Genomic DNA, 21,008 nt, shown 5'->3' with positions numbered 1-21,008 from the left:
GAAAGGAAGGAAGGAAGGAAGGAAGGAAGGAAGGAAGGAAGGAAGGAAGGAAGGAAGGAAGGAAGGAAGGAAGGAAGGAAGGAAAGACATTTCCACTTTATATGGTCTTTACTTTGTGCCGAGCACTGTGCTAAGTGCTTAACAATTCTTATTTCATTTGATTCTCACAACATCCGTGAGAGATAGAGGTTGTTATCCCCATCTTACAGACAAGAAAACTGAGGCAAATAGAGATTAAGTGACTTTCCCAGTCTCACATAGCTAAGTGTCTGAGGCTGGATTTAAATTCAGGTATTCCTGACTCCAAGCCCAATACTCTATCCACTATACCACCTTAAAAAACAAGCTGCCTTAAAAAACAAGCCCAGACCAAAATCCAAAAATACTTCATAGTCAGCCCTAGGTATGAACCTGAACCATGCATTGAAGTCTGGGAGGTATTTTGCTTATAGATCACATAGCATCTCTCTTTAAGTTGCAAGGGCTCTTATCTTGCCTTCAGACAGAGATGGAGTTGTTTCTATGTAAGGTAATTAAAACCCAGAGAAATTCAGCAATTGCCCAAGGTAACATAAATGTCTCTGAAACAGGGTCAGCAATCTACTGTGCCCTCAATATTTTCCTACTATCTCCCGGTTATAGCTTATTTGTACAGCTTTGTTGGCTTATTGGCTTCCCCATGAGATTGTAAGCTCCTTGAGGACAAGGATTTCCTTTTGATTCTTTTTGTAATCCCAGTGCTTAGCCCAGGGCTTGGCACATAGTAGGAGCTTCATAAATGCTTATTAGCTGACACTCCAGTATTACAGAGCAAAAACAAACTCTCATCTTTATGAGATGAAGATTTCCTCTCAGTTCTCATTGAAGTTCTTAAGTTCTGGAAGAGAAATGCAAAGAAAGGAAATGTTTATTTGAAATTGCAGTTTGGACCTCCAAGCCTCAAGGTCAGATACCACAGAATTGTTTGGACTCTAGTTCTAAACATTTTTATCAGTGATGTGGATGAAGGCATGTATGATCTATTTATGAAATCTATAGATGACAGGAATGCAGGTTAGATATCTAACATGAGAATAGGAAATGTCATGCCTTCTATGACAGGATTCAAACAGATTTTGATGGGCACAATTTAATCAAACAAAATTTAATAGGGATAAATGTAAAGTCCTACACTGGACTCAAAAACTCAACAGTTCATGTACACACTAGGGTTGGGGGTGAAGGTAGACAATAGTTCATATGAAAATTTTAAAAGGAATTAAAAGAGTGAAAGTTCATCAAATGAAAAAATATATTATTTTCTTTGTAATGTGCCATAAAAATGTGAATTGTTGAGTTATATGTTATTACATATTATATATCATTGAATTATTTTATAATCATATTTAGATATTATTTTCAGTATTACTGAGTACCCAGACAGATTAAACGTAATTTGAAAATAAATTCTGTAAGAGTAAAACTTTGGTTAGGAATAAGGAAAAGCTTCCTCAACCATTATTGCTTTCATAAAGTGGGATGATGAGCTCCCTTGGAAAGTAGTGAGTTTTCTCCATCCATAAGCCCAGGTTTTTGCTCTGATACAAATTGGACCAAAGGACCTAATATGAACTTTTAAGCAGGAAGATGTTTATTACACTGCTGCCTGTTATATAATAGAAACCCTCTTTGTTGAATATAAGGTGTATATGTAGGACTTTGACATTCTTAGTCTTGCATCCAAGACTAGTATTCTGTCTGCTATCCCACATTGCCTGGGTCCAGTCTCAGACACAAAATATCTATGTGATCCTGAGAAAATAACTGGCCCTCTCTATTCCCCTAAGTTGCATAGAAGGGGCTGAACTTTATTGACCTAAGATGTTATTCACGGGGCTCCCTACCCTGATGAAATCACGGACCTAAAACAAAACAAAAACTCCAAGCATGGAGCAAATTTGTATTTAAATATCAGGACATAACTCAAGAAATAAAACAATAAAAGCTATTCTTTTCTTATAACTGGGAACCTAAAAGATGATCTGGTCTCTTCCACTCACTAAAGATCTGATCTTATGGTAAATTGTGGGATACAAGAAGCAAAGCCCTAGAAAATGCATTCTTCTTGCACAAGGAAAAAACATTATTCCCCAAAGTTCCATCTCGGGGGGAAAAAGCAACTGTTACTGGCTGTCATTCTGAACTGCTTAAGCCAGACCAAAGGCACCACACTGGAGTTCTTGCCTACACGAACCTCTAATACAAGTTTCTCTTGGGCAGAAAGAATAGATCAACTCTATTGCAAATATTAATAATATGGAAATTGGTCTTGATCAATGATACATGTAAAACCCAGTGGAAATGCTCATTGGCTACCGGAGTGGGGGAGGGAAAGAACATGAATCATGGAATCATGGAAATATATTCAAAATTAATTAATTAAATAAATTTTTTAAAAAGAAAAGAAAGAATAGATCAAAGTGAAATAAATTGGCATGTTGGTGAAATCAGTATTGAATAATAGCTAGCACTTGAATTCTAGATACCTGGGCAGCACAAGTACTAACAGTGCTGCACATGGAGTCAGGAAGACCAGAGTTCAAATCCAGCCTCAAACGTTTACTAGCTATGTGACTCTGGGTAAATCCCTTAACCTCTGTTGGCCTGTTTTCTCATCTGTCATAAAGGGGAGAGAAAACCCACTTCCCAGGGTTCTTGTAAGGATCACATGAGACAGTACCTGACACAAATAACCACTATATAAAAGTTAGCTATTATTAGTATTATCATCATTATTTTTAATCCTGCCCCAGATATCATCTATGTGTCACTATCTTTTCTCTACCTCAGTAAACTCATCTGTAAAGTGGGGACAATAGTAGCTCCTATAGCTTAAAGGGTTGTTATAAGGATCAAATAGGACAACATATAAAAAGTACTTTGTAAATCTAAGAATACCAGATAAACGTTAGTTATTATTCCACTTCTGCTCTATTCCTTCCAGAGAACTCATTTATATTTGTTTTGAGATGAATTTTGCACACAAAAATGTGAATAGAAGAATTTAGGTCATGTCCCAAGTGACAGGAAACCTATAGTCTATCCATACCATCTTTTTCCCAGGTCCATATTGTAGAGCATTTATTATATTTAGGTTTTTGACTGAAAAGATGCTCTACCTTAGTCAAGCATTTTTCCTTCTTTCTCTTAAAATTACATGAGTACATCAGAACCTGGGACTTCATCAGTATGGGGGTTCTTCTTCCACAGGTTTAGATTATAATAGTTGGCAGTTACATGGAACAGTGAATAGGGTGCCAGGCTTAGAGTCGAAAAGACTCATCTTCCAGAGATCAAATCCAGCCTTAGACATTTACTGTGTGACCCTGGACAAGTCATCTCACCCTGTTGGCCTCAGTTTCCATATCTATAAAATGAGTTGGAAAAGGAAATGGCAAACCACTACAATATGTTTGCCAAGGAAACTCCAAATGGATCCACAAAGAGTCAGACAAGACTAAAAAGTGAAGGGACAACACACAGAGCTTTGTGAAGCAGTCTATATATAACAACCCTGTGAGCTATAAATTATTACCTGAGAAAGGTAATGGATTTATCCAGCATCATTTAGAGGGTTAATAAGTGTCTGAGGCAAGATTTGAACTCAAGTCTTCTTGATTCCATGTTCAGCACTACCCACTGTGACCAAAAGCAATCATCATGAATGGGTTTATCTGAGCCTAGCTAGGCTAATCTCTAAATAACAAGATAGTTCATCACTGGTCAGTACTTGAAGCCTTTCCCACCTGACATGGCTGAGACTATACTCCAATGCCTTTAAAAATCCAGTGTCACCTCCATCCATCCATCAAGAATCATCTATCCACACTGAGTCACCAGAGGAAGGCTCTTGTAGACATTTACACATAGAAATATGTCTAGATTGGGTTATTTAACACTAACAATTTATAAGGAGGCATTTTATGTTCAACCACTAATATAATTTATTATCAAAATAAGTTTAATCGTCCAGAATATATGTAATAACTCACATTTCTATAGCACATTACAAAGGTCATAATTTACATTACCTCATCTAATAAATGAGGAAAAAATATTTTGTGTCCCTGATCACAACCCCATGAGGTAGAGAATTCAAAACTCAGCATTTGCATTTTAAGGAAATAGACACAAAAAGGTGAAAAAACTTTCCCACTTATTAAGTGACAATCCTGGGCCCCAGCTGACATCTTCTGAATCTCAAGTACAACTGACCTTTCGTATCCCCCATGCTTCCTTTCCTTTATATAGATTGGCTGACTCTAGATTAAGTTTCTCATTTTTTAAAGCATCCATGTCCATCCCGCTGGGAAATTCACATTTGTTCTTTTCAGAACCTGAGACTTTCAGTCTTTTAAATCTTCCTCCTTAAAATGTTCATTCCCTTTTCTTCCTCCCCATCCCACCCCCAGAAGAAACAAAGAACAGAAATATAGGACATCTGAATTAGAATGAATGAAACATCTAAAACGTTTTGCCTACATCCACCAAATATCAAGGCTTCAAAACTTACATTCAGACCTAATTACTTCTGAATGCTCTAATACATTTGTGACTTCATCAGGATTATAACCCATCCATGCCTATTCCTCCTGTGTGACACTCACCCTTAGGTGTGGTGGATTCACATCCCACCTTGGATACTTACTAGCCCTGTGACCAGGAACATGTCACTTTCCTTATCTGAACCTCAGTTTCCAAATCTGTAAAAAAGAGGTGGGTGGGACCAGACTTGATGCCTCTAAATCTAGGATTCTAGGTCCTGAGACTTTGTACCAATGGAGTCTAAGCTCTCTGGAAGGTTCTTTTAAGGTGTTTTTTTCTTCTCCAGAGAGGAACCAACTAGATCTTTTCCTGTATTAATAAAAACAACTGAGGCAGTTAAGTGTCTCGGTGGATTGAGAGCTAGGCCCATAGATGGGAGATCCTGGGTTAAAATCTGGCCTCAGCTATTTCATCCTAGCTGTGTGACCCTGGGGAAGTCACTTTACCCCTGTTTGTCTAGCCTTTACTCTAAGACAGAAGGTAAGGGTCATAAAAAATAAAAAGAATAACAACTGATATAGTGTTTTAAAGTTTGCAAAGCATGTTACACAGATAATCTCATCTGAATCTCATAACAGCCCAATTAAGTATGTTCTGCCAGTATTTTAATCCCCACTTTACAGAAAGAGAAAACAGTCTCAGGTTAAGGGTTCAGACTCATTCAGGGTCTCACAGCCAATAAGTGTCAGAGGATGGATTTGAACAATGAACTTCTCAATGCCAAGTTCAACATTTGATAGAGACGTATTAGTAAAAGCTCCTTTTGACCCCACAGAGGCAATTCCAGCATTCATCTCTACTGGTGTACAATGGCCTCATCTTGAATTTTGCCTTTTCTTATGGCTAACTAATATTTCTACCTGTTGGGAGGATGGAAATGGGTTCTCTTTAATGAATAATGAAAAATCCACAGCAGTATCATTTTCATTGTAGGCAATGCTGGGTCGAAGCAATGGGGAGTCTTCAAGGAAGAAGGATGAAGAAGAAGTTCAGAGCAGGCACAGATTAATCCCCCTTGGAAGAAAAATATATGAATTCTACAATGCGCCCATTGTGAAGTTTTGGTTTTATACCGTAAGCATCTCTCTAATTATTTTTTCTATTTATGATAGATAGAAAAAAAGAAGTTGCTGTCATTTTTGTCCGAGAAAATTATTTTTATTTTTTTTAGAAAAATTTTCTATGGTTACATGATTCGTGTTCTTTCCCTCCCCTCCACCCACACCCCCACTGCCAACGTGTATTTCTGCTTTACATGTGTCACTGATGAAGACTGCTGTCATTTTTTTTTATTTTTTTAAACCCTTACCTTCCGTCTTGGAGTCAAGACTGTGTATTGGCTCCAAGGCAGAAGAGTGGTAAGGGTAGGCAATGGGGGTCAAGTGACTTGCCCAGGGTCACACAGCTGGGAAGTGTCTGAGGCCAGATTTGAACCTAGGACCTCCCGTCTCTAGACCTGGCTCTCAATCCACGGAGCTACCCAGCTGCCCCCTGGACTGCTGTCATTTTAAAGGAGCACATGCCTCACTCTATATCACTCTATGCAAGAACCAGGAACATAGAAATAAAAGCCAAGAATGACATATTTTTACTCCTTTCCAAGAGCTATATGCTGTTAAGGAGACTTGTAAGATTAATTTCTTTGATCTGCATTTTTGTTGGTTCATAAAAAATAAGAGCTATAAAAAAAATTCAACCAGTTAAGTATCAGAGCTTAGATTTGAACCCAAGCTTCCCATGATTCCAAGTCTAGTATTCTATCAGCTAGAACACGTCACCTTCTGTAGAATGTTCTCTCATATCAAGCTCTGCCTCCAGCAACTGTAGGTCCCTGGCAGTCTTAATTTAAGTGCCACCTTCAATAGGGGCCTTTCCCAGTTTCCTTAGACATCAGTGCTCTCTTCCTCACCTTCATCCCCTACTCTGCAAAATTACTTAGTTTTTATTTTGCATTTTTCTTGCATTTAGTTTTCTTTATGTGTTGTTATTCCCTCCCATCTATGGTCCCTTGAGAAGAGATGCTTTCACTTTGGTTTTATTATCAACATTCATTATTGTCTTTGTAGACTGGGCTTCCTTCAGGATGAGATATTTGAGGTTGGACTTTTAAGAATGGATAGAGTACACTCTAACTGTGACTTTGTAAAAGGAAAAGGGAAGGAGACTGAAGGAATTAGCAAAGCAACCTGATAAACAATAGAAAGAATGACTGAAGAATTGTGATATTTTATGCTATTAAATGAATGGATTTTTAGATAAATGGTTACTGAATCATTGGTTAGTGATGTTCAGTGTTAAGTTTTTGACAAAACATTTGGGGATTGCTTTGTTTTTGGAATGGATAAAAAGGATAGAATTTCAACAGGTAAAGATGAGGAAGGAGAAAATTACAGAAATAGGAAAGAAAGACCCTTTATAAAACCATCCGTCCACTTTGGCTAGAGCACAGAGTACATAGAAGGAGTAATACAAGGAAAAAATGGAAATATAGATTGGCACCAGATCATGGAAGACCTTGAATGCCAAGCTAAGGAGATGGAAATTAACTGCATAACCTATCAGAAACCACTGAAAATTTTTAATCATGATCAATATTAGTCTGGCAGTTGTATGAGAAAGAAAGAGTTAAATAATAATGACAAATAGATAACCAGAGAAAGGATTCAAGAATCTTGTGAATCATGAAAATAGACACAATTCTGAAATTATCAAGACTAAGTTTAAAAAAAGTCTATTTCTAATAATCTAGCTTTTATTTAGTATTTCTCGAAATAGTATTTCCCTCTGCTAATGATAAAAGCAACAGCAACAAATTCCCCTCAAGTAACTGAAATGTGGGTAGTACATATGAAGAATCAATCCCAATCTGGTATCATCAAACAGTATTGCTATTGCTCTGTAACTATTAGACATTCTGCAAGCTGATCTATCTCAAGATTGCTCATTGACAGCCCAGAGTCATGCAAGTAAGGTTGTACAATATGCATACCCAGAAAATATTTTCTATCCACCAAGGCGACCAGCTGTCACCGAGGGTACCTTCTTAATATAGGAGGAACAGAGGACTGCTTAGACCTTTTTCTGCTTATAAACTTTCTTAAATCCATGTAACAAGAAAAATAGCTCCTTTTATGGTAGTGTTTTAAATTTTTTGAAGCATCTCGTCCAAGAAAACTGATTATTTTGAGTTGGACAGTGCCAATATCATTAACCCCATTCTATACATGATGAATTAGAGAGGTTGAATGAGGACCCTGGCCACACAGCTAGGAAATGGCAGAATTCAGATCTACTTCTCCTGACTTCAAATAGTGTCAAGATTTTGCTTCCCAGGCAGAGAGAGAGAATAAGCTCTCACAGGAAACCCTACATTGGGTATTCACTTTCTTCTATTCTAATCCGTTTCTCTTTCTCAAGCTTTTTTCTTTTCCTTACCTGCTTCCTAAGTATTACAGTTCTATCCAACAGATCCCCATTTCACCACCAAAATACTCATATACTCTCAGCCTCAGCTGGACAGTACCCTTCTTCCCTTTATTTTACTCAAGGAAAGAGACTAGGTTTTTTCCAAGGTCATTATATTGGGTTCTAAGGTAAAGTAGATGCATTAAAGCAGTTTTATAAAACACTGGATTATTAATTTTCAAATTATGTGACTCTAATTGAAAGATGTCACTTATCTGGCCAGAAAAAGTCATTCCAGGTTCCTGGGCTACATAGGAAGCTATCTAACTTTCTAGGCCTACCCCTGCCATATGGCCAGCTGCCATGTTGCTTCAACATGGCCTGTACCTCCAACCCAATTCTCCTAGTTTCTTTTCCAAGTTTGTTTTTGCTTCAAAGCTGGCACCCTTTCTCCTTGCCTCCCACCAATTTCCAAAGTCCCTGCTTCCAGGCACTATTAGTTTTCCACATTTTTTTAAAAAACTGGGTAAAATACCATATGGGTCCAATTAAGATTTTAAGCTCTGCTGCTGGCATCAGCGACTTCCTCAGGATCACACTAATGAGCCACAGCTCATCCCCCTTCCCTGACATTTACTATCTATGTGACCATGGGCCACTCACTTCATTTCTCATCTAGGAAATGGGAATAGCGATGCATGAGTTATCTATTGTTCAGAGTTATTGGGATGAAAGCACTGTCCGAATCTTAAAACACTATATAAATGTTAGCTATCATTATTGTTATTATTATTATCTCTTTATCCTCCATAAGAAAGTAAGTGTCATCCCTTTGGTTCTCCCTTACTCTCACTACAAAATTGGCCAATTTCTTCTTCCAGACATATCTCTCTGATGGCATTCTTTTAAAATAATTAATAATATCAGTGTTTTGTTTATATTCTCCTAACAACACTGGCATTGCCCCCAAAGCTCTCTAGTCTCTACCACCTCCCATATAATCATCCTGTTTAATAGAAAAGTACAAAGTGAATCAACATCCTGGCCATGTCTAACAAGTCACTCTTTGCATAAAGACTATCTGGTAGTATTCTTTATACCACTTCTTTGCAATTCCTAATTGGTTTTATATATATATATTATTTTTATTATACATTTTATATATACAGCATACACATATTCACACACCCTTCATGGATGTCTCCATTGTGCTTTGACTAATTGGTAACTTTAATTTATTGGGAATTACTGTATTAAAGGAATATACACAAAAATATCATCTAAGTGAAGAGTGGTTGTGCAATACATCAATCAATAAATTAATCTGCAAACATTTGTGTACTTACTGTGTGTCGGGCCATGATAAAATCTGTGGCTATAAGGGAAAAGAAAAAAATACCTGTCCTCAAAAAGCTAATATTCTAATGGAGGGGGGAGAGATGCAAGATATATTCAAAGTAGATGGAAGATAATCTTAGAGGGGAACATGCTAGTATCCAAGGGAATTTGGTGAGAGCCTACAACAGAAGGTGGTATTTGTCTAAGAGAAGAAAGGTGAGGAAACTAGGGTGCAGAAGTGAGGAGGGAAAGCATTCCATGCAGAGGGAACAGCCACTGAAAAGTGGTGGAGGAGCAGTTAGAGGGCTCAGTGAATTGAGAGCCAAACTTAGAGACGGGAGGTCTCGGGTTCAAAGCTAGCCTCAGACATACCCTAGCTATGTGACCCTGGACAAGTCACTTAACTCCCATTGCCCAGCCCTTATTGCCCTTCTGCCTTGGAACCAAGACAAAGTATTGATTCTAAGATGGCAGGTAATGGCTTAAAAAAAAGAAAGTAATAGAAATAGGGGAAATGCTTTGTGTGAAGAATGGCAAGGAGACCAGTATAGAGTTCATGGAAGGGAATAGTAATATGCAAGAAGAGTCCAAATAGAGTATGGGAAGTTCCCTAAATATGAAGAAACAATAGATCCAAAAAAAACTGAAATTCAAAATCTCTGAAGCAATACAAAACGTAAGAAAAATGACCACAAAATAACCAAAAACATGTGGGGCCCTTTTTATTAATCTGGTCTAAAATTGTAAAAGGTTTGTTCATGAAATGCTTCAGAAAACAATTTCTGCTCACTTTCCTGGATTAAATACCTTGTAAAACAATTCAATGGTATCATTGCCATTTTTAGATTCCTCTGTGTATACAGTATTTAGAACATAAGGGAAATTTGGAAGCAGTAGCAAGAACGTGATATATGTTTTTCAGAAAGCATGTTCACTTATCTCACCATCCCCAAAGCTATCATTTTTTTTAGTTTAGTTGCACAGTCTATGTCTCCTTCATGTTTGGATCAAGCCAAAAACAGGATAGTGCTTTCTGTATTATAAAAATGGCCTAGTCACACAAAATGGAAACTTTCAATCTTTTGCATTTCCTATATTATATGAGAGTGGCCCTTGGAGTGGCGAGAATAGCATTCGTAGGGTGCTTGCTACATGCTTGGATGGATGGTTCGCAACACATTGCAGAAACTAGATCTTTATTTTTGTCCCATTCAAGGGAGATGCAATGAGATACATGTTCTGTGTGGTAGGTATCAAGGGAAGAGGGAGGAGGATTGAAAAAAAAATTATTTTGGTCCCTTGAATCAAGCCAAGTGACCTGCACCTAAATTGGAGAATCGATGAAGAATATCTTACTTTATTGCCCTGTTCTCCTCTTTGGGAATCTCTCAGAAATGTGCTTACCACTTATCTCAAGACTGTACAGGGAGCCTTGTTTTTATGTTAAGAAAAGGCAGATTCACTCAGAAAAAAAATTCATAACCTCTCTGCTCCTTGTTACCAAGTTGGATGTAGAAGCCAGCCAGATCCCTTTTTGGTTCCAAGAGGAAAAGAGGCACAAATCCAGTTGGCTGCTCTATCTTAGCTTTTCTCCTAAACTGAGCCAATTTGCCGTATTCAGCTGGGAAGGGTCCAGGTTCGAAGCTGGAAGTAACCCCAGGACACAGGGCCACACATTCTGTGTTTCCATTTTCTATGACAAACGGTTTCCTTTCACTGACAAATTAAATATATATCTTTCCTCTGACTAGTGGGAAAGGAAGCCAAAGTGGGGCCCCGGGCTGGCAAAATCCCTGTCCCAAAGAGCCCGAGATGTAGGGAGTTCCATTATGACCTTGACATTGGGGATCTGATAGTTTAAAAATTGTATGTGTGACAAGAGAAAGAAAAACCAAAAGCACAAATGAAAAGAAACCTCTACAGGACTCCTGATGACTTCAGTGAGAGCCATATGGTCCTATTGCTGTTAGCTACTTTCAGATTTTTCTCACAATTTTTATAAGACCCATGGATCCTGGGAGGAAGGGAGAGAGAATTAGCAGTCAAAACACAGAATCAGGAATCAGAGTCAACCTCCATGGATCTACCACAAGGCTGACTATTTCTGAGAAAGGATTTTTCCAAGAATAGTGATGGCTGAAAGTGTAATGCACTGCTAAAGAATCTTAGCTCTAGAACCACAACTTGGGTTCACATGATGCTTCAGATTCTTACTTGGTATATATGACCCTGACTAAGTCACTTAAACTGCCTGGGGATCACTTGCCTCATTTATTTATTAGGAAGTTAAACTAGACTGTCTCTGAGTTCTCTTCTAAATCTATGATACTAATCATGAGAGGAGGTCCAAGACTGAAATGAGTATAGTTGAGGATAGAGAAGATGTCAAAGTCATGGGAATGAGGGGGGCTGGCATATGGAATGTGGAATCCAATAACAGAGATGTTGGGTTCTTGTGATGATGAATTAGGGACTTGAGAAAAGAATGAGTCCCAAGTAGATCAGTTAAATCTAAGGGTAAAGAGAGATGGACTTAATATTGGGAGTGGTGGTGGAGGAAACTGATAATGGGTTGGAAAATAGCCTCTGCATTGAGATTTGGAGTCTTTGGGGGATTTGAAAGGGATTCAAAAACAAAAATATGTTGAGGGTTTTTTTAAACCTATACCTTCTGTCTTAGATCAGAACTGTGTATTGGTTCCAAGGCAGAAGAACAGTAAGGACTAGGCAATGGGAGTAGAGTGACTTGCCCAGGGTCACACAGCTATTGAACCACTTAGTTGCCAAAAAAATATTTTTTAAATGATAGCTAAATGATAAATCAAGAAAATTAAAAATAAGACTAGAGGAAGCAACTAGATAACTCAATGGATTGAAAGCCCGGTCTAAAGACCAAAGGTGCTAGCTTCATATCTGGCTTCAAACACTTCCCAGCTGTGTAACCCTGGGGGTCACTTAACCTTCATTGCCCAGCCCTTACCATTCTTCTGCCTTAGAACCAATACATAGTACTGATTTTAAGATGGAAGGTATGGGTTTTAAAAAAAGTGTTTTTGAATTACCTTCAGATCCCCCAAAAGACTCCATTTGGCACTGGCCCAAAGGGAAAATGGCTCTATCATTTTATAAACATAGAGCTAGAACAGTCCTCTGTCTGATCTAGCTCCAATTCTCTCATATTATAAATGAATAAACTGAGACCCAGGGGTGTAAGTGACTTATAATACAGATAGTATTGGAGACAGGATTTGATTCCAAGTCCACTGCCCCACCCCACATCTACTTCCCTTTCCACTGCACTGGGATGCCTCCCAAAAATTAAGTATGAAGTCATTGAAATAGGGGCTCATGTGAGACTATGTGAGAGATGGTACTAGGTGCAGGGCATGTAAAGACCAAAAGCTTTTTAAAGTCATCCCATCATGTATATAAGAGAAAATGGCATCCATTCCCTCTGAATAGACCCTATTCTAGGGTCAAGATTTAATATATACCAACAAATTAAAGGAATTCATAATCCAAATTATTCATATTGGTAAGCAGTTATATATATTGGCCCAAAAAAAATATTGGAGGCAACTTCTAAACAATTATAATAAGGATATATTTAAATAATCAACAAAATGAGAATAACAGCACACAAGCACTCTGGCAGTCCCACCAAGGCACTCAAAGACCTCGGTAGTTTCAGTGAAGATCCTTTATCTTTCTAGATGCTAGAATTGCCTCAGGATTAAATCCTAGGTCTAGACCAGTGGTGCCCAAACTTTTATGGCCTACCACCCCCTTTACAGAAAAAATATTACTTAGCCCCCTGGAAATTAATTTTTTTAAATTTTAATAGCAATTAATGGGAAAGATAAATGCATCTATGGCCATCACCGCCCTCCTGGATTGCTGCAACACCCACCAAGAGGCAGTGGTGCCCACTTTGGGAATCACTGGTCTAGACATTCATCCATCCACAGATATCCCTTCTTCTGGCGGTGGTCCCAAATCATGAAAGAATGTTCTAATGTGGAACATAATTATTGGAATGTTGGAGGCGACTCTCCTACCTGCATTCTAAGAATGACAATTCTGTGGTTTTAATTCAGGTTTGATGTTGGATGAAATAAGGAACTCGAAAGTCATTGAATTTTTAACAAGAGGAGGCTTACTTTGTTCTAAAAGAGCAAGGCTGTACAACAGGAATACAGTGGATATACTAAGCTTCTCTAGAAACACAGCTCCCCAATCTCCACATGGAAATGCATTTAGACAACAGGACAGAATATGGTAAAGAGCATGAAGACTCCTGTAGTTTCATGTACCCAAATAAGTCTGAGAGGCCAAGCTCTACATGGATGGGCCATGGATCTACATCAGGGAAGTCAAGGCCAATCAGATCCTGGGGCAGCTTTTAGGGAAAACTAATCCCTATGGTGGGAGTGACCCAAGAATGCCCCATGATGAGAGATGGGGGAAAAGAGGTTGCATCAAGAGAAGCATGGATCAATAAGGTCCCAAGGCAATTTTGTGTCCTTTTAGGGAAAAGTAATACCTAAGGATTAGAGGAGAAGGAACTTGGACTTCCCTTTGTTGGTTGGGGGTGAGGAGACAGAGCAGGGGCAGGGAGGTGGAGAAGAAGCCCCATCAAGGAAACAGTAGGAAATATTCATCCAGATATTAGTCCTCTCACATGGAGATAACCTGATGAGTAAAGAAGGCGTAAACTCACCCATGAACATCTAGGGGACAAATTTGGAGCTCAAGCTACTTCAGAATGGGTTTCATAGGCTTTCAACTTTTAGAACTTGTTTAGGACAGCTATCCAGCTGACATTTTAGACTTTTAAAGAAGAGTTGTGTATTAATTTCAGTGTTGTTTCACAATAAAAGCATTAGAATTTAAATCATGGGATCATTTATAGTTTGTTCACCCTCCGAAATAATCATTTAGCAGTTTGGAGGTTCATCTTGTCAAGATCATTGGGATCCTCTCAGCTTAAATATGAATTGATTTGGGGTAGCTAGGCAGCTAAGTGGATAGAGAGCCGGATCTAGAGATAGGATGTGTTTAAATATGGCCCCAGATACTTCCAAGCTGGGTGACGCTGGGCAAGGCACCTCACTCTCATTGTTTAGCCCTAAAACCAATACTTGGATGAATTCTGAGACAAAAGGTAAGTTGTTATTTTTTTTAATGTATTGATTCAATGATTCTGATCCCGTGTCATCCATTTCCATCTGTGATCTCTTCCACCCTTTCTGGAGTCTGGTTGCCCTCTCTGAGAAGCCTGCAAAGAATGAGGTAATGCTCCACTTCGTTAATGGACAGAAAAATTGTCAGACACTAATTGTCCAAAATAAATTTCTTTGCAGCTGGCATACATCGGCTACCTGATGCTCTTTAACTACATTGTGTTAGTGAAGATGGAGCGCTGGCCTTCTACCCAGGAATGGATTGTCATTTCCTATATATTCACGTTGGGAATAGAGAAGATGAGAGAGGTAACTGCCTCCCTACAAGACAATCTGGACAAAAGGAAACAGAAAGGGGGCTTTTAGTTATATTTATGGCTACCCTGGGATAGTTGGGATTCAAATTTAACAAGAAACTACTTTTCATAATGCTGCTGAAGGAATATTTGAATTTCTTCCATGGTTCCCATTTCTTTCTCACTGACAATTCTATGGATACTCTGATCATTCAGATGCTTATAGGGTTGATATCCCATGATACCCTCATCATGGGTATTTATTTTCAACTAATACAGTTCTCCCAGGAAGCCCTGAAAAGGGTTGGCTCTTTCCTTGTTAGATTGAGCACATACTTGTTAATTGCCATAGAATCTTTTCTTGACCCTTTACATGACTGAGTCTACTTTTTGTGCCTTCCCTAAAAGTGGAGTTCTTTGGACTGCTTTTTAAAAGCTGCTATTATTGTGGAAAATGGGTTTTAACATCCCATTTCCATTCCCATCTTCATTACCACCTATATAACTTTGGCAAGTCATTGAACATCCCTGGGCCTCAGTTTCCTCATCTATAAAATTGAGAATGTTGGACTACAGTAGAGCCTCTGGGAACCCTTCCAGTTCTATGAGGCTGGGCTTTCTTAAGGAACCACTTTCTAAAGTCTACCATGTCTTCATCTTCCTTCTGGCTGTTTACTCAATACTTCCCCATTCCCTTGACTCTTTCTTTGAGAACTGTAATCACATCCGTATTGCCATTTGCTTCTAGAAAGAGTATCTAAGTCATCTATCCTGTCCTTCCATCACCAACTTTGTGGCATCTCAAGACTCCCTTCCCTGGCCACCACCCCCTTATGTGTTTTATCTCACTCATTAGAATGTGAACTCCTCAAGGACAGGTAGGTAGTACTCTATTACTTTCCCCAGAACTTAGCACAATACTTGGCACTATAGTAAATTCTTAATAAAGACTTTTCATTCATTCTTTCTCACCCTCACTCCTCTCCCCCTTAAAAGAAAAAAAATATATATAGCATCATAAGTCACTTAACTTCTCTTTAAATTTACTCTGTAATTTACTCATATATAAACTGAAGGAATTGGACTAGATGACCACTAAAGTCCTTTCTTTCTCTAAAGCTCTGATGTTGTGACTTCTAGATCATGCATTTTAAGCAAACTTCCCTACAATGCCAGGGGTCTTATCAGCTCCAAAAGGTGCCAGAAGCAAATGTTGTAGACATCCAAAGCCACAAGAGGGCTCTGCAGGCTGCTTCCCAAAGCTAATAGTCCAGTCTCAAAAATTCTGACATTCCAAAGGAGAGAAATGAAAAACCCAAGGGAAGCTGATCTTGGACAAGGCTCATCATGAACCTGCCACACCTTCTCCGGTACGAGACTGAAAGAGCCAGAGTGAGCAGCCTTTTCTGGGAAAATGTCAGGTCTGCTTAGCTTCTAAAAGCTCCTCTCAGGTGTCACTGTCACAGGGATATGATGATAAATGGCCTAATGGATGGGGAAGCTCACTGAGCTCTTTGGAAGAAAGGTCCTCTATAAATCCAAAGCATTATCACCATGATCACCACTGCCATCACCATCATGATTGCTAAAATTGGCTCAGGGACTCTTGTGCTCTCCTCCCTGCTTCTCAACTGAGAGCCAGGAGCTCTCCTGTCTCTTCTCCCAAAGGGAAGATACAAAATCCATCTATTTCTGTAGATGACATTATTGTTATTAATAACAGCATGAACAATCATTGGAATTCATTGGATGCTTTCTATGTTTTCTCCTTTGAGACCTGTTAGATAAGTATGGTTACCCCATTTTTATGAACTGAAGCCCAGAAAGATTTAGTAACTTGCTCATGGTCACCCAACTACTAAGTACTTGGGGTGGGATGTGAATCTAGGTTTTCTTGCTCCTGAGCCCAGTACCTTATCTGCCACGCCATGAAACATTCCCTCTTCTAGGAGCATTAAGGATATCAGCAATATCCATCTCAAGATGACACTCAGAAGCCATGGCAAGTCACTATCTGTAAGAGGGAAAGAGGAGTATCTGTTTTCTACTGACCTCTCTAGGACCACCATAGTTGCCTTAAATAAAAACCTCCTTCGAGCAGTTTGAGCATTTCAGAAATGGGGTATGTCATCGTCCAAATATTTCCGTCCCAGTTTTCATACATGGTTCATTCAGACTAGAGCAGCCTTGTGGATTTCCTATCCACAAACTATGCAAATTAGATATTTGCCACATAGAAAGTTGGGAATTCATAGGACTCTGAAAACCAAATCTGTCCAAAATTCTTTGGGCATCGGTCAGTTGCCGGCTCATTTTATTACCAGACTTTACCAATAGGAAGAAATTAAGGGAAGAGTCCGGTACAATGTATATGGAATTGTGCCAGATCCTAGAATGGAGGACAAAAGAAAGCAACATAGACTCGATGGCTTACTTTGCTTCCTCCCATTAGGAAGAAATCAAGGCAGGATTCCAATTCAGTGCAGATGGAATTGTTCCATTTACTACAGTGAGGGAGAAAAATGAAGCCGATCAGACCCCATGGCTTTCTCTTGAAAAGGATGTAGGTGACAGAATACCAAGGATCTTAAGACCTGTGTATATTTTTCACCTCGAGCTGTATAGGAGACAGTCGGTCAATAAACATTTATTAAACACTGTGTCAGATGTGGAGCTAAGCAATGAGGATACCAAGAAAAATTAAAATACAGTCCCCATCCTCAAGGAGCTCATGGCAACACAATATGCAAAAAATTGTATATATACATATATTAAAAAAGGGCAATACAATATGAAAAAAATTGTATATATACATGTATGTATATATACATATACAATTTTGTATAATATACATATATGTATAAATGCATATATGTATATACATATACAATTTTTGCATATATGTACTGTAAAAGGGGAAGCTAATCCACAAAAGCATTCAAGAACCCAAATCTTAAAAATGTATGTGAAAAACTTGGAAATAAAAAGGGAAGACCTAATGATAATTCAAATTTCTGTCATGTTTAACAATTCTAAAAGTATTTTCCCTACAACTCCAATATAAAGCAGGTAGGAAAAAAATAGTATCATTATCCTTATTTCACAAATGAAGAAACAAATTCATAGAGATTTAGTGACTTGCCTAAGGTCACCTAGTGAATACATGGCAAAGGCTAGGCTTCCATCCCCATTCCCTGATGCTTCTGTGGGAAGTCACCCAGGCAGGAAATAGTGAGTGAATTTTACTTTGATCTTCTAACTCTTTAGAACTCTTTAGGGTAGGGTCTTTCCTTTACCCTAAAGTGCTTTTCATAAGTCATTGCTCTATCAATGAAAGGCAGTGCCTAAGTAGAAGTTTTCAGAGTGAAATTCTGAGCCTCTCCTCTGAGATCTAGGACTTCTGTTGGGACAACACCATCACCTATCCTGAGTTTCTGACACTTACGTCCACATGAAAGACACTTTGCTATCATGGGACTGAGAGTCACAAGTCTCTGTGTTCTCAGCACACACAAGCATACACACCTTTATTCCAACCCAAGATCCCAAAGACACGGTAATATTTATAGCCTTGCCATTGTTTCCCTCAGGTGTGTATGAGTGAAGGTTTTCTGATTTAACATTCTTCCATCCCCATCCCCTGCTGCTTCTGTGCGTAGTCACCCAGGCAGGAAATAGTGAGTGGGTTTTACACGCTCTGCTCTTGAGGGTATTAGGAATACCGAGAATCCTGGGCATAACAACAAGGTAAGGTTGAACCTAAGCCAGCCCCCCACTTTTCACAGCACAGATGTCCCTAGTGGAGGTATAACAAGGATGGCAGTCTGGCTAATTGTTTCTTATAAAAGGAAGAAACCCTAATGAGATCAATCTGGTGCTTCATGCAACTAAACCACCTTGGGATTCTCAACCAAGAAAATAGTAATAGCTAGTACATGGGCAGCACTTGAAGGTCTGCAAAGCACTCGAGTGGACTTCTGTTGATTCTAATTCAAAAAGGATTTATTCACACTTGCTCTATTCCAGGTGCCACACGAGGCAAAGGACAAAGAATGAAATGATCACCACTTGCAATAAGTTTACATTGACTTAGACCAGTAGTTCCCAAACTTTTTTGGCTTATCGCCCCCTTTCCAGAAAAAATATTACTTAGCCCCCTGGAAATTATTTTTTTTAATTTTAATAGCAATTAATAGGAAAGATAAATGCACCTGTGGCCATCACCACCTCACTGGATCACTGCAGCACCCACCAGGGGGCGGTGGCGCCCACTTTGGGAATCACTGACTTAGATGTATAATCGTCACCCAGGTAGAAGATTTCTACTTCCAAAAGGAGAGAGAAAGTCAAGCTCATCTCTTTCTCCTCTCTTCTTCCTTCAGATTTTGATGTCAGAGCCTGGAAAGCTACTACAAAAGGTGAAAGTGTGGCTTCAAGAGTACTGGAATGTCACAGACCTCATAGCCATCCTCCTCTTTTCTGTCGGGATGATCCTCCGTCTGCAAGATCAGCCATTCCGGAGTGATGGGAGGGTCATCTACTGTGTTAACATCATTTATTGGTATATCCGTTTGTTAGACATTTTCGGCGTGAACAAATACTTGGGCCCTTACGTTATGATGATTGGAAAAATGGTAAGGAAGAGTCTTCTGGTTTTCTGTTGGGTGCTTTAAGGGGAGGAGTAACGATCATGGAAAAAAGAACGAGAATAGAGTTGGGTCTGTTGGAATGCTCAGGCTCAATGGCAGACATTGATGTCCCTCGTCCAAGGACCCACCTAGCTAAGGGCAGAGAGGTTCATCACCAGAAGGCTGACCACCAGGTGATGATTATTTTTGGCCACAGCTCATGACATCATCCACTCAGGGTGCCATCTGCATCAGTGGAGGGAGTACCCACCCCGATGAAATCATGGATCCTTGAAGTCCTGAGGTAAGTTGGCAGAGTATAAAATAGACTTGGCCATGATTTTTCCTGGTCTCAATCCCTCAAGGTCACAGAATCATAGAATTTTGAGCTCAATCATAAACAATCTAGCCCAACTCCTCCTTTAAATTGCTTCATCATTTAAATATAATCATCCAAATGGCTAAAGAATGAGTCTTCCAGTGAGGGAGGAAGTCTCTGCTCCAAACATTCTTAATGAATTTAATTCTCTTTCCTGTGTGGTAGAGGCCACGATGCCTTCTCCTGCACTGAGGAGAGAAAAGACTCCAAATGGCCCTTTCTCAGGTTCCTATTATACTGACAAAAAGGATGACTCTCTAGAAGAGAGCTCAGAGACCATCATTTCCAACCCCCTCCTTTTACAAATGAGAAAACCGAGACTCAAGCTGGTTATGTGACTCGCCCAAGGCCACACGAGAAATGTCAAAGACAGAATTTGACTCCAGAGCCTAAGCTCTCTCTGCCATAGTACCCATTTCCTCATCTCTGTGGCCTCTGGAAAGGGGGATTTTATAGGTACTATAAAAGAGGCACTGAGGCCACTCTCTGGTTAATAAATGCTCACCTACAGTTTTCAGCTTTATCACTGGCACACCTTGGTCATCCATGGGGGCCGCACAGCCAGGATATCACCCTAGAATAGCAGCATCACTTTATCTGTACAAAGCTGAGGGAATTATTCATTCCCTCCTGCCTGCTTCCTCCCACTGCCACTGTGGGGAGCATCAAGGCTGCTTTTAAAGCAGCTTTTCTCTTTTCTGAACATGTCATTTAGTGTAATGAATCACTCCCCAGCTACCTACCTCTGCCACATTGCTGGAGCTATCTTTCCTTGAATATTCTGTGAAAAAAAACAATTTGCTAACAGGCTCTACCCACTCTCCCCCAATGTGGACACCTTTTTGGGAGCAATTAGACAAGATGTTTTTAAAATCATTCTTCCCTTAAGTTTTAGTACCCTTTTCTTTTCTCCTTATCGCTTGGTCAGCCAAATAGCATTTAAAAAACAGTTCCATGAATTTGGCATGCTACTAAAAGTAATCCGAAATAATGGGATCGCTATCCCAAGAGACACTCACCATCTTAGGCAAATATAAGGAGGTGTCTTCTCCAAATACAAAATATAAACTTTTAAAATTTTGTTTTCATTTTAGCTTTTTAAAGTACAGGATATCATATGAAAATTTGGTGAGCATGTTCCTTTGCTCTGTGCTTTCTGGTGGCCACAGGATCATAGATTTTAGAGTTAGAAGGG

The 21,008-nt window shown here is 39.2% G+C and overlaps 1 protein-coding gene across 2 annotated transcripts in view; it reads left to right on the top strand.

Moving 5' to 3' along the window:
• The window catches only part of TRPM3 (transient receptor potential cation channel subfamily M member 3), a 1,135,309-nt gene that overhangs the window by 1,032,937 nt on the left and 81,364 nt on the right, over nucleotides 1-21,008 (top strand). For both annotated transcript variants that reach the window (XM_044659442.1, XM_044659449.1), the window contains 3 exons: nucleotides 5,518-5,658; nucleotides 14,691-14,819; nucleotides 19,189-19,440. In XM_044659442.1, the coding sequence (XP_044515377.1) occupies nucleotides 5,518-5,658; nucleotides 14,691-14,819; nucleotides 19,189-19,440 (522 nt within the window). The remainder of the gene's footprint in view (nucleotides 1-5,517; nucleotides 5,659-14,690; nucleotides 14,820-19,188; nucleotides 19,441-21,008) is intronic.

The sequence above is a fragment of the Gracilinanus agilis genome, chromosome 1, assembly GCF_016433145.1.
Source record: "Gracilinanus agilis isolate LMUSP501 chromosome 1, AgileGrace, whole genome shotgun sequence".
NCBI classification, from domain to species: domain Eukaryota; kingdom Metazoa; phylum Chordata; class Mammalia; order Didelphimorphia; family Didelphidae; genus Gracilinanus; species Gracilinanus agilis.
Note: the sequence above shows the minus strand (reverse complement) of the source record. Positions and strands in the feature narration are given on the sequence as shown.